This window comes from Salvia splendens, chromosome 3 (assembly GCF_004379255.2).
Source record: "Salvia splendens isolate huo1 chromosome 3, SspV2, whole genome shotgun sequence".
NCBI classification, from domain to species: domain Eukaryota; kingdom Viridiplantae; phylum Streptophyta; class Magnoliopsida; order Lamiales; family Lamiaceae; genus Salvia; species Salvia splendens.
In genome coordinates, this window is record NC_056034.1 from 8,559,103 (window position 1) to 8,571,252 (window position 12,150).

The following is a 12,150-nucleotide window of genomic DNA, read 5'->3' on the forward strand; positions in this document are numbered from 1 at the left end:
GAGTGAGCGGAAGATTTTAAATTATGTATTTTTTTAGGATTTTATTAATGTGATTTTTTATTTTTTTTTAGAATTTTAAGTTGTAATTTTATTTTATTTAATGAAGTTTGTTTTTATTAATTGAATTTGTTGGAAATAAAAATAAAAATGAAATTGAATGATAGTTAAGGGATGAGATGGTTAAGGGATGGATGGATGCATGTGCGGTCTCTTAATTAAGAGATGTGGTGAAAAGTACAGTAAGACCCATGAATAATGAAGAGATGAAACAGTTAAGAGACGAATAAGAGACAACGTCGCGGATGGCCAAGGCTTTGCCTATTCGGCTATTTCAATCATTTTCGTAATGGATAGCTAATGATTTTGAAATTCAGTTGTCTAGACTGTATGCATAAAAAATATTGGATTTAGTTTAAATACACAAACAAATAAAGAATACAGTCAAAACTAGTGGCAAAGTATTGACACAGTATGTAATTAAGTAAGGTACAATCTTGATAATATCGGATTCATCCGGGGCTCCTTTTACAATTTACAAAAACTACAAGGGTTGAGAAACATAGTTCTTTCTTATGCTGGTGGTCCTCGAGGCTAGAGAAAATATCTCTAATTAATAATGTAAATTGGAATCGGGAAAAGGGAAAAATTCCTCATTAATCTAAGCTAGAAAAAATAATAAAGAATACGAGTTTGAAATATTATAATCAAGAGATAAATCAGTTTTCAGCAAGTGTAGACCAGAGAATATTCAGCTTTTCCAATGCGACAAAAATACCTTCAGGCCTAGGGTTTCACAAATAACAAAGATTAAGGAACCTTTTCTCAATATTTAATTATGTTTTCTTTTTTTTTGAGGTGAAACTTTTACTCTCTACTGCTGCTGTTAATGTTATGCATATGATCTATCCTAATTTTGTGGGGTCCTCGCATAGAATGGAAAAAAATTAATTAAAGAGAGAATATTTTGGGGGAAATGATAACTTCAACGATTTCTTTTCAATTAAAACATAAAATAAGGATAAGAACAAATTAATTTTCTGAAGCAATAAACAAAAAATGTGACTATTTTGGAGAATATAATTGTTAATTTACTCTCTAATTAACTAGATTAACACCAAAGTGACAATAATCCTACAAGGTATTACTCCTACTAATATTGGATCTGTCATATGCACATTAGTCTATCATGTATTAAATAACATCACGTTTTTGCTTTCTTAATAAAAATAATGGTACTACTAGTATTATAAGCAGTTGCTGTTTCATGTTTGGCATGGGTAATGAATCAAAACCATCCTTGATCTTATTGCTGTGATTTATTTTATCCATATAATATATATAAAGGTATCTGATTCTTCTATACCTATAATTGTGTACGTAGGATATATCTTCTTAAATATAAATTTAAATAAAATAAAAGTACAGTAATATAAAGAAATTTGGCGTAATTGCGAAGTTTATATGACCTTTATATTAAATGCCACTTTGATTATTGTTATCGACCGTGAGTTGTTGCAACATTTATAGTACTATTATTTTTAATTTGTTATCTAATTAAAACCATATAGTCCCCCGACCCTCATATTTTCATTTTAGAGTTTTTTTTTTGTAACAACACCACTATATATAAATACAAAAATACTACTACTACATACTTTAACTTGTTACCCTCATCTTTTCATTTTAGAGTTTTTTTTTATAACAACACCACTAAATATGAATACAAAAATACTACATACGATATACACCCTCACGCTATGCCCCATATAATTTTTTTTTTCGTTTGCCCGTCAAAATATTTCAATTTACAAACTTTTTCTTTATATTTCTATATATCCGTATGAAATTTAATCAGAAATAGGAAATACAATAGTATTGTTTTTTCGCAAATGATCAGATGGTGAAGTTTCTATAATCATTAAAAATAAGTGTCATCTTACAAAATCTCAATAATGGAATATTTTATGCGGTAGAAATGAAAATATATCTTCTTACAAAATTCTCATGTCTAATTAATTATATTACCTATTTATATATCAGGTAGAAGCGAAAATATATCAAAACTTTTACCATATAGTAGTAAATTTTAAGATTGTGTAGTATAACTTGTTATTCAACATTCAAGTAAACTTATTTTTATAGAATGAAATACCTCAAAAGTTCTAAACTTTTCAGTTTGTGACACTGCAGGTCTCTAACAAAAAAATATATCGCTAGACGACACTAACTTAAACATAATCACATATCTTATTTTTTCTGACTAAAATACCCTTAAGCCCTAAAAGGACATTCTGGTCATCTTAGTAAGAATGTTGACAGTGGCGGCCTGCATGCTGCACATCATTTACTGTTCACACTTGTTCCTAAATAACTGCGACATAATTATTATTTTGGATGGATTAAATTTATAAATATACCTTACCCGCAGATAATATTTTTGTCCAACTTAAATAATTTCGTACGGAACGCTATTTATGAAATGGAGAATATTTTCTCCATTAGCAAACAGTGCTTAACATTTTTTAAATTACATACACGATCTTACTTGATTTTTTTTAAATTATAAAACTTCATTTTATTGGATAGTTATCTTTTTGCTTCGACCGTGGGAATGGGATGTAATTATTCAATAAAAAGTAGGATAAAATTTTTTTCTTTAAAATTACAAATTCTACTGAATTTGTGCAATCATTATTCATTCTTTGAAGGGAATTATTTTGTCAACTAAATTTATCAAAAAACTTTAATATAATGAATATTTATGGCGCCGGATCGGAATAAAATTAAGTTGCAATTCCAACGCACCATTTTTGCCACATTTTAAATTGTGAATTATATACTACCCTCCGTCCCAACTAAGTTGATAGATTAAATGTGTTGTGACAGAAGGAGTATAAAAGAAATGTGTTGAATAGATTAAATGAAAGTAAAATAAAATAGAAAAGAGGAAAAAGTAGGAGAGATAAAAAGAGAATAAAGTAGATGATAAAATAAAGTAAAATCGATTGGATAATTATTTTTTGTCATAAGGAAAATGATTCAATTTTGTTGGTACGTCCAAAAAAAGAATACGACTCAACTTAGTTGTGACAGAAGGAGTATAAAAGAAACTAAAACGATAATGATCTTAAAAGAATTAGATCTAAATTTATTTTTTAAATCTTTTCCAAAAACAAGAATCCAAAAGCAATCAAATCACACTGATGCAAAATCTATAATTAAAATCCACAAATCACATGTAATTAATTGAAATCCAAAAACAAATGAACAATCACATGTAACTTGATCATGAGAGTATTTTATTAATACTAAGCCCATAACAGTTTTCAAATTTTAATTTGCGACGAGAATTATTATTGAATAGACTAAATATCTTTTAATTACTAATATTCCAATTTATGAAGAAGAGAAATGAATTGAAGAAAAAACTCTTGAAATATAGCAAGGGAAATATACGCGCTTGGAAATATCAAATATGATTTGATAAAAGTCTGGGTAAGGTTTGCAAATCAATGTAGGTGTGCGCAGAGTAGGTCTGTAGGTTGCAAGTACTTTGACTGAAATGCCCTTCAAGGCATTTAGGTATTTTAGTACGAAAATTGGCTACAAAAACAAGATATGTGATTATGTTTAAGGTTATGGTCGTCTGGCGATATTTTTTTTGTTAGGGCCTATAGTGTCACAAACTGAAAAGTTATGGACTTTTCATGTAGTTCACTCTATTTTATATTTTACTATAATAAATTAAATTAGAGGCAAAACCATATAAAATTAAGAAGTACTCCTCCATAAGAATGTGATTATTATTTTGTACTGATATTAGTAATAAATTACTCCCTCCGCCCGTCATTAGAAGTCTCATTTGTTGGCGGCACGAGTTTTAAGAAATGTTAAGAAAAGAGGATGGAAAATAGTTAGTGGAATAGAAGTCCCACTTGTATATATTAGTTTTAAATGAAATGTGAGTGGAATGAGTTAGTAGAAGGTGAGACTCTATTACCATTTATGGTAAAAGTGAACTGAGACTCCTATTCGCGAACGGACTAAAATGGAAAAACGCGACTTCTATTCGCGGACGGATATATTAGTTTTAAATGAAATGTGAGTGAAATGAGTTAGTGGAAGGTGAGACCCTATTACCATTTATGGTAAAAGTGAACTGAGACTCCTATTCGCGAACAGACTAAAATGGAAAAATGAGACTTCTATTCGCGGACGGAGGGAGTAACTGTTTAGATTGTTTGATGAACCCATGTGAGCATGTGCGCTGTAAGCGAACTTTATAGAAAAGAGGAGGTGTTGATACTAAGTTGTTATCAAATTAAAATCATTGTCCTATAATATATTATGGAATAAATACTTGTAATTATATTGGGTAGCTTTTCAAAATTTAAACCATACCAACTCTTGCCTAACACCCATCAAATAAATACAAATATTTCTCTCTGTCAATAACGTCATCACTATTCCTTATCTCACTTACCAACCATATTTTATTCAAGAATTGATGGAACAAACTTTGAATACATACTTTACTCTGTAAACTATAATGAGGCACCATCAATAGATAGAACATCAAGGGCGTGTTTGACATGATATGGTACTCATAAAAATGAGGGTAGTTAAATATTCAAGATAAGGTGTGAGATATCTATAGATAATAAGGTTTCTTGACGTTTAGTTTTGTATGATAGCGAATCAAATTACAAACTCTGAATCTTGTTTGGTCAATAGACTTTGACCAAAATATGACGTGACATTTAATTTTGTAAAATTATTGCAATAGCGACAATCTACTTTTGGAGTAAATGATCATGGATATTCATTTTCTCTAACCCGATTCCCGATGAGTGAGAAATTATGAATTAAAGTTTGTCATAATTGTGAGCTATAAAGGAGCTATGAGATAAAACCAATGCATTAATTAAAAGTGTTAATTATCACATATTGGTGGAGAGAACCTTATTAAACATGTACTATTTAATAAGATGAATTATTACGTGTAAGAATTATCGTGGACTAAGATGGGTGGTTGAGCCCACACGCGCACGCTGCCTCACCGTGAGTCGCGCTCCGTGCACCATGTCCCGTGACCCGTGCTCAGTGCACCGTGTCCCGTGACTCGTGCCTTGCGCCCCATGTGCATTGTGTCAAAAGGTCCAAGATGGACCCAGATGCACAACGAGTGCTAAAAGGTCTACGACGGACCCCGACGCATAGCGGGTCCCAAACGATCCACGATGGACCCTGACGCATAGTATGTGCAGATGCATCAATCTCACAAGGCCGACGATGGACCCCGACGTGTAGCGTGTCTAGATGCATCAATCTCCTCAAGCTCCCGTAACGGGTTGTAACCCCCAACAGTTATAGTCAACCCATAATGGCATGCTTAATGCCCATGTTGACACCACCTCCACATGCATTGGACTTGGCCCTTATAAATAAGCATATGCATCCCTTGCATTCCCCACACAAGTACACCATTGCGTTGTCATTTGCATAGCTCTCTCTCTCTCTCTCTGCATTGTCCTTCCGTCGAAGTTCTTCCCTCGCCATCATCCAGTTCGCCGGAGCTTGTTCGACGAAGCCTTCGGGGAAGACACGTCAATCCGAGAGCATTACCAGGGCGTATCCCGTCTTACGAAAAAAGGACTCCTCGGCTCGACTTACAAATTACGTCTACGGTTTATAGTTTCTGATTTGTATTTCAATTTAGTTTATTTCCATGTAATTTCTATATTTTTCATTGGGTTGCATTACGCTCGGTTAATGTATCTTTGTATCAAAGTAAGTTCACCAACAGAATGGACATCTCTGTCTATAGCTAATTCTATTATTTCCCCTCTTAGTCCTCTATTAACCTTAAATTATAATTGGTCTCTTTTGTAGCTTCTCCGTCACATTTCGTTCGTCTTCAGTGGCAGAATCATATGTAGAGGAATCTGATATCATACACAAAGCGGTCTTTGTTGGTTCCAACGATTTTTTTATGTTACGAATATGCTTGGATTTAACAAAAGGAAGTGGCTCCCTCAAGCCCCCAACGGGCTCAGATTACATGTCAAAAGCGAAAAATATGGGTGGAATTGAATATTAACGTGAAGTAGCCACAACATCTCACATTAGTGAGTGATGCTCTCTCTGCCTATTGCTACAAGATGCATACTATGAGACCATCGTAACCCAATACATATATGCATACATATTACATATGCGGCAAAATTAATTGCACTGAGAGAAAATGAAGATATGCATGTGCAATTAGGGTTCAAATGTCTTCGCAAAAAGAACCCTAGCTAGTAGCGAAGAAATGATTTAGGGACAGAGATATTGGCATAATGACATTCAAGGAAAGTGGTAGAATTATCTGGCTTCATAAATCATGCATAGTTTCCGTCAAATTTGATCCGAAAAGGTAACCAATAAGTGTGAGATTCCTTACTTAAATTTTGTCGGCCAGGGGTTTTTTTGCGGGCTAAGAGATAATCTAACTATGGTATCAAACGTGCGTAAATATAAAAGACGTAGTTATTTAATTGTCTATTTCTATATAAATAAAAAAAATGTGATAGTATAACTTTTGTATCTCAAGTAAGAAAAGCACATCAATAATCTCATGTTCAAATTCGCCGAATACGCCATCCACTTTTTCATCATAAAACTTTTTATGTTAAAATATTTCAATTTAAAGAACTAAAACTAGGAATTATTGGTGACTGAATTAACAGTAAATCTCTGTGATAATCTACTTGTAACAAATAGAGTAATGGTAGTAAAACAGCCATGTCTGCCCAAAAACTTTAACAGACCAAAATCACAATAATTTAAATTGCAAAAAGATAAAAACAGTTCATAAACCAACAAAGACTGGACTAACCAAGCACGTGACCTGCCAAAGAAATTTTCCTGCAAAAATTTCTTTATTTTTTTGCTTTATGTAATTTGATCTGCTTTTTGGACCAAAAGACATACCATTGTTCTCTCTGAATCAATCACACGCACATCCCTTCAGTCCAAATCACTGAATATAAAGCAAATTTTTTGCTTCCCCAAAAATACAACTAGCTTTTTTCATTACATAAAATACATTTTTATAATTTTCAAATTACAATCCACATCTGTATCTGTGATGCCTTGGCCTTTTGTTTTGGACCTTTTTGCAGTATGTTGTTTCTATCTAGATATATGAGCACTACTCCTATTGAAATGTGTGAATTATGGGATGATTGAATAGAGGTTGCGAGTGTACGCTGTTCATCAAAAAACAAGTTGGATTTTTTACATTTTTGTGAGGAATCAGAAGCGATAAGCTGTAGAGATTTTTTTTCTTTTACTACCTCTTTGCTAAGAGATAGGAATATCTAGGATCAGTTCAAGTTGCGTGGAATTCACATACAAACTCAATTCCCAGATCTCAAGGCTTGGTTTTCAAGAATATACCCCTCATTTCTTGGTTTCACTTCATCTCATAATTGTGAGCATTAAGGGTCCGTTTGGTTCAAAATAGCATCTTTATCATCTGGGCCTTTTGTTTTTTGGGGTTTTTTGGTTGTCGAATTTCATGGAGATTCAGTGAGAAGATTGTGGTGAATTGGGATTTGAACCGAGTGAAAAGTGGGAAACTTTCTTTGGTTATGGTGGTTTTGGGCTGCTTTAGTTGGTATCATTTGTTCTATGAAGGGAATGAGAATTATGCAGAGAAGGTGAAATTAGTGGATTGAGTATGGAAAGAGGAATGTTTCTGCTGTGGCAAGTGGGATTGCTGGTTTTGGCAATAATTGAGGCTTCTCATTCAACTCTATCTCCTTCTGGTGTGAATTATGAAGGTAGATTTTCTTCTTTCTCAATTCTTTTTCTTTGCATATAAAGACAAGATAATTTCTTTTTTTTTCTCAGTAATTTGGAAATTCGATGGAATGTTCTTTGTTTGGAACTCAATCCCTGTGCCTAATGTTCTAGATTGTGTTTTCCATTCAATTTTTCATTTGATTCGGTTTTTATAGTGGCTCCACTAATAAATGTTTCCTGTTTTTTCATCTACTTGTTTGCTATCTTTAATGCTCTGCCTTACACTGCGTTTACTTGTGTCTTTTGGCTCTCTTGTGAGGAAAGTATAAGACTGATATTAGTAGTTTTGTTTCCGTATCTGCTGCATCTCCCTGCAGTTGTTGCTCTAATGGCGATAAAGAACGACTTACATGATCCTTACAATGTGCTGGAGAATTGGGATGCTAATTCTGTTGATCCTTGTAGTTGGAGAATGGTTACCTGTGCCCAAGATAATTATGTCTCTGCTCTGTAAGTTTCTTGGCTGGACAAAATATTGCTTAATGATGTAATAATTTCTTAATCTCATCACTAATCTTTCTTTTTGCCAATGCTTCGTGGTTGACCAGAGGACTACCTAGCCTTGGCTTGTCCGGAACTTTGTCGCCCGGAATAGCGAACCTCAGTAATTTGCAATCTGTGTGAGTATATTATCTGTATCTTATTTCCAGTGGATTAAGTGTGGTTTTGCTAATGAGATAAGTTGGAAATGCTTTCATGTGTCGGTTAGGTTACTGCAAAACAATGCAATCACCGGTACTATTCCAGCTGCTGTTGGGAGGTTAGAAATGCTTCAAACACTCGACCTCTCTAATAACGAGCTGACCGGTGAAATTCCCAGTTCTTTGGGAGATCTGAAGAACTTGAACTACCTGTGAGTTAACTACCAGTTTAAAAATTGCAAAATATCAGCACTTAACATTTATTTAGATTGACTCTCATGTCCGCTATTCTTATGGCAAGACAGGCGGCTTAACAATAACAGCCTTACTGGACCCATTCCCGAATCGCTGACCAAAATCGAGAGCCTCACCCTCGTGTATGCCAATCCTTCATTTACTATGGTCATTGAGGGGCCGAAGTCTCTTCCTTTATTCAACATATGTAGGCTTATTGTATTACATTTGTTGCAGGGATCTTTCCTTCAATAATTTCAGTGGCTCGTTGCCTAAAATACCTGCTAGAACGTTTAAGTGAGTTATCATTTTAGCTACGTGAACGTTTAAGTGAGTATCTTTTAACTAAAGTAGCTTCATTGCTCCAACCATTTTTCAGATTAGTTGGGAATCCTCTAATTTGTGGACAGAATCAAAACAATTGTTCTGTTGTCTATCCAGAGCCTTTGTCCTTCCCACCAGACGCTGTTAAAGGCAAGCCCCGTCTCATCTTCAAGATGTAGCATCTATCACCTGTGGCTCTTGATCGAGATGATATATTGTCTGACGTCTATTTTTTCTAACCAGGTCAATCAAACTCTGGAGCGAAACATCATGTTGCAGTTACTTTTGGAGCAAGCTTTGGTGGTGCTTTTTTTATAATTGCCGTTGTTGGCTTGATTTTTTGGTGGCGTTACAGGCGCAATCAGCAGATATTCTTTGATGTTAATGGTAAGTTTACATTTTGGAATTAGAAATGAATGCATTATACTAATTCATTTTGATATGTTGATGTTTCTCATCTGGTAATGGTGTTCTCCTTTTATATTAGCATGTGCACTTTTGCAGGCCTTGAAAGTTTATAAATATTCTGTTAATGGAATTAAGATTTAACCACTGATCCTGACAAGTTTCTTTGTTCGATAGTTTCTTCGTATTGAACTGATCTTTAACATGCTTCTGGTTGCCCTTTTGTTGTAGAGTTACACTCATTTATGTAAAGCAAAAGTTATGAGATGTGTTTACTTCTGTTATAATACCTGACATGGCAGCATCCCTTGCAACATCACCAATAGAAATCGAAAACTTTACTCGTCTTGTTATTCTTCATCGATCATCTTTACCTGTGGATAATCAAGTGATGCAAGCTTTGTTTGCTCCTTGTTACATCATATACAAATACTATGTTTAAGTGAATCGCAGAAAATTATCTCATCCCTTGTCTTCTTCTTCTAAGCAGCATTTATTTGGTTTGAAACTGATTTCCGTTTCTACGACTTTTAACAGAGCAATATGACCCCGAGGTACGCTTAGGGCATTTAAGAAGGTATACTTTCAAGGAACTCAGAGTCGCAACGGATCATTTCAACACAAAGAATATATTGGGAAAGGGGGGATTTGGTGTTGTATACAAGGGTCGCTTGAACAACGGGACTGTGGTGGCCGTGAAAAGGATAAAGGATTACAATGCTGTTGGTGGAGAGATACAATTCCAGACGGAAGTAGAGTTGATCAGCTTGGCTGTTCATAGAAATCTCCTCCGGCTTTGGGGGTTCTGCTCGACTGAAAGTGAGCGACTCCTAATCTATCCTTACATGCCAAATGGCAGCGTCGCATCCAGACTCAAAGGTATGCAACAGTTAAATCATTACTTAGGTCATTCTGAAAAGGAAAGAAACACGTCATATCAAGCGAGATTAATATAATTTGATTTTCTTCGCAGACCATATCCATGGAAAGCCGGTACTGGACTGGTCGAGGAGGAAGAGGATAGCGCTGGGCACTGCACGTGGCTTGGTGTATTTGCACGAGCAGTGTGACCCCAAAGTCATCCATCGCGATGTCAAAGCAGCCAACATTCTGTTGGACGAAGACTTTGAGGCTGTGGTTGGCGACTTTGGATTGGCAAAGCTCTTAGACCACCGCGATTCTCATGTCACCACAGCTGTCCGCGGCACTGTTGGTCACATAGCGCCTGAATATCTCTCTACAGGGCAATCATCCGAGAAGACTGATGTGTTTGGGTTTGGAATCCTACTCCTTGAGCTGATCACAGGGCAGAAAGCAGTCGACTTTGGTCGGGGAAAAAACCAGAAAGGAGTTATACTGGATTGGGTACGACCTTATAACTCTCTCTCTCTCACACACTGTCAACGATGTGATGGCGTTGCTTACTTGGTCTTGATTTAGGTAAAGAAGCTCCACCAAGAAGGGAAGCTGAGCCTTATGGCAGACAAAGATCTAAAGAATGAGTATGACAGAATGGAGCTTGAAGAAATGGTTCAGGTGGCACTTCTGTGCACTCAGTTCAATCCGTTGCATCGCCCTAAAATGTCGGAGGTCTTGAGAATGCTGGAAGGCGACGGCCTAGCAGAGAAGTGGGAACAATCACAGAACAACGAGACCACACCTAGATTCCGAACAATTGAACAACCTATTCAGAGATATTCGGACTTCATTGAGGAGTCCTCCCTCGTAGTCGAGGCTATGGAGCTCTCGGGGCCAAGGTAGCGTAGCATCTTTTCATGAGGTTCGTTTGCCTCCTATTACTACTATTAAGCTAAAAGCTTTAAAAAATTTGCATTCACTCATCATGTCTATAGTGTTTGTTTGAACCGCTGTATTTGAAATCAGCTGTATAAAAGAAAGAAAAAGTTATGTGCATTTACTTGTTTGTTCAAAGTATTAGATTCATTAAGCTCAATCCAAATCCTATATTTTCAAGAAATGCTGCCTCTAATGTGTAGTTAGTAGGAGTACTATATTATTTTTTTGAGAGCTTCCACTACGTTATGCAACTATATTATTAATTAAAACCAGTAAAAAAAACCATAATACTCATAGCAAATAAAGGGTTTTGCTATTGAAAATAAATGTGGCCCAAAATATGGAGTACATTATATTGAAGACGAGAGGATTTGTGTGGGGCATTGGGGCAAGAAATCAAATACAATTGGAGAGAGATTAGAAATAGATAAAAGGGTGATTTAAAAGGTGAATTGATGTGGAAAAAAACAGCAGCACGTGGGCGTACATAGATTCGCCGGCAGACCGCACAAATAGGAAACGTATTGCGTGGCACAAATATTCGCTTCGCCGATAACTTTACGGTTAATTATTTCACTCATCTCACCAAAATATCCTACACCTCTAATTCACTCAATCACTTTTTTTCTAATGCAAATATGAAACAATTCACTCCGTTCAATTTTTATTTTTATATTTGCAATTTTAGTATAAGCACAAAAAATACCGAGTATAAACTTTTATTTTTTTTTATCATTTAAATACGATCAATCATAGTTCCTTATTTATATCTATGCTAATTTGAACTATCAGATTTAGATTAGAGAGAAAATATCACTACCCTTGATTGAAATACGTTTCAGTAGAAAATTAGAATTTGGAGAGATTTTAGAAAATATAAATTCCAAATAAGAATTTT

At 34.9% G+C, this 12,150-nt stretch overlaps 1 protein-coding gene across 1 annotated transcript; it reads left to right on the forward strand.

Annotated features, from left to right (window-relative positions):
- The first annotated feature begins 6,970 nt into the window (after positions 1 to 6,970).
- On the forward strand, positions 6,971 to 11,369 carry LOC121794729 (protein NSP-INTERACTING KINASE 3-like). Its single transcript, XM_042193033.1, has 11 exons — positions 6,971 to 7,829; positions 8,169 to 8,301; positions 8,400 to 8,471; positions 8,561 to 8,704; positions 8,798 to 8,869; positions 8,964 to 9,023; positions 9,106 to 9,200; positions 9,294 to 9,437; positions 9,993 to 10,334; positions 10,429 to 10,820; positions 10,896 to 11,369. The coding sequence occupies exons 1-11, from the start codon at positions 7,727 to 7,729 to the stop codon at positions 11,214 to 11,216; spliced, it is 1,878 nt and encodes a 625-aa protein (XP_042048967.1). The 5' UTR covers positions 6,971 to 7,726; the 3' UTR covers positions 11,217 to 11,369.
- The last annotated feature ends 781 nt before the right edge of the window (positions 11,370 to 12,150 follow it).

Excerpts from the sequence above, each read along its gene's own strand:
- LOC121794729 (XM_042193033.1), top strand. The coding sequence starts at position 7,727 with ATGGAAAGAGGAATGTTTCTGCTGTGGCAAGTGGGATTGCTGGTTTTG. Across the intron at positions 8,302-8,399 it reads GATAATTATGTCTCTGCTCT|AGGACTACCTAGCCTTGGCT; the intron begins GTAAGTTTCTTG and ends GTGGTTGACCAG. Across the intron at positions 10,821-10,895 it reads AAGGAGTTATACTGGATTGG|GTAAAGAAGCTCCACCAAGA; the intron begins GTACGACCTTAT and ends GTCTTGATTTAG.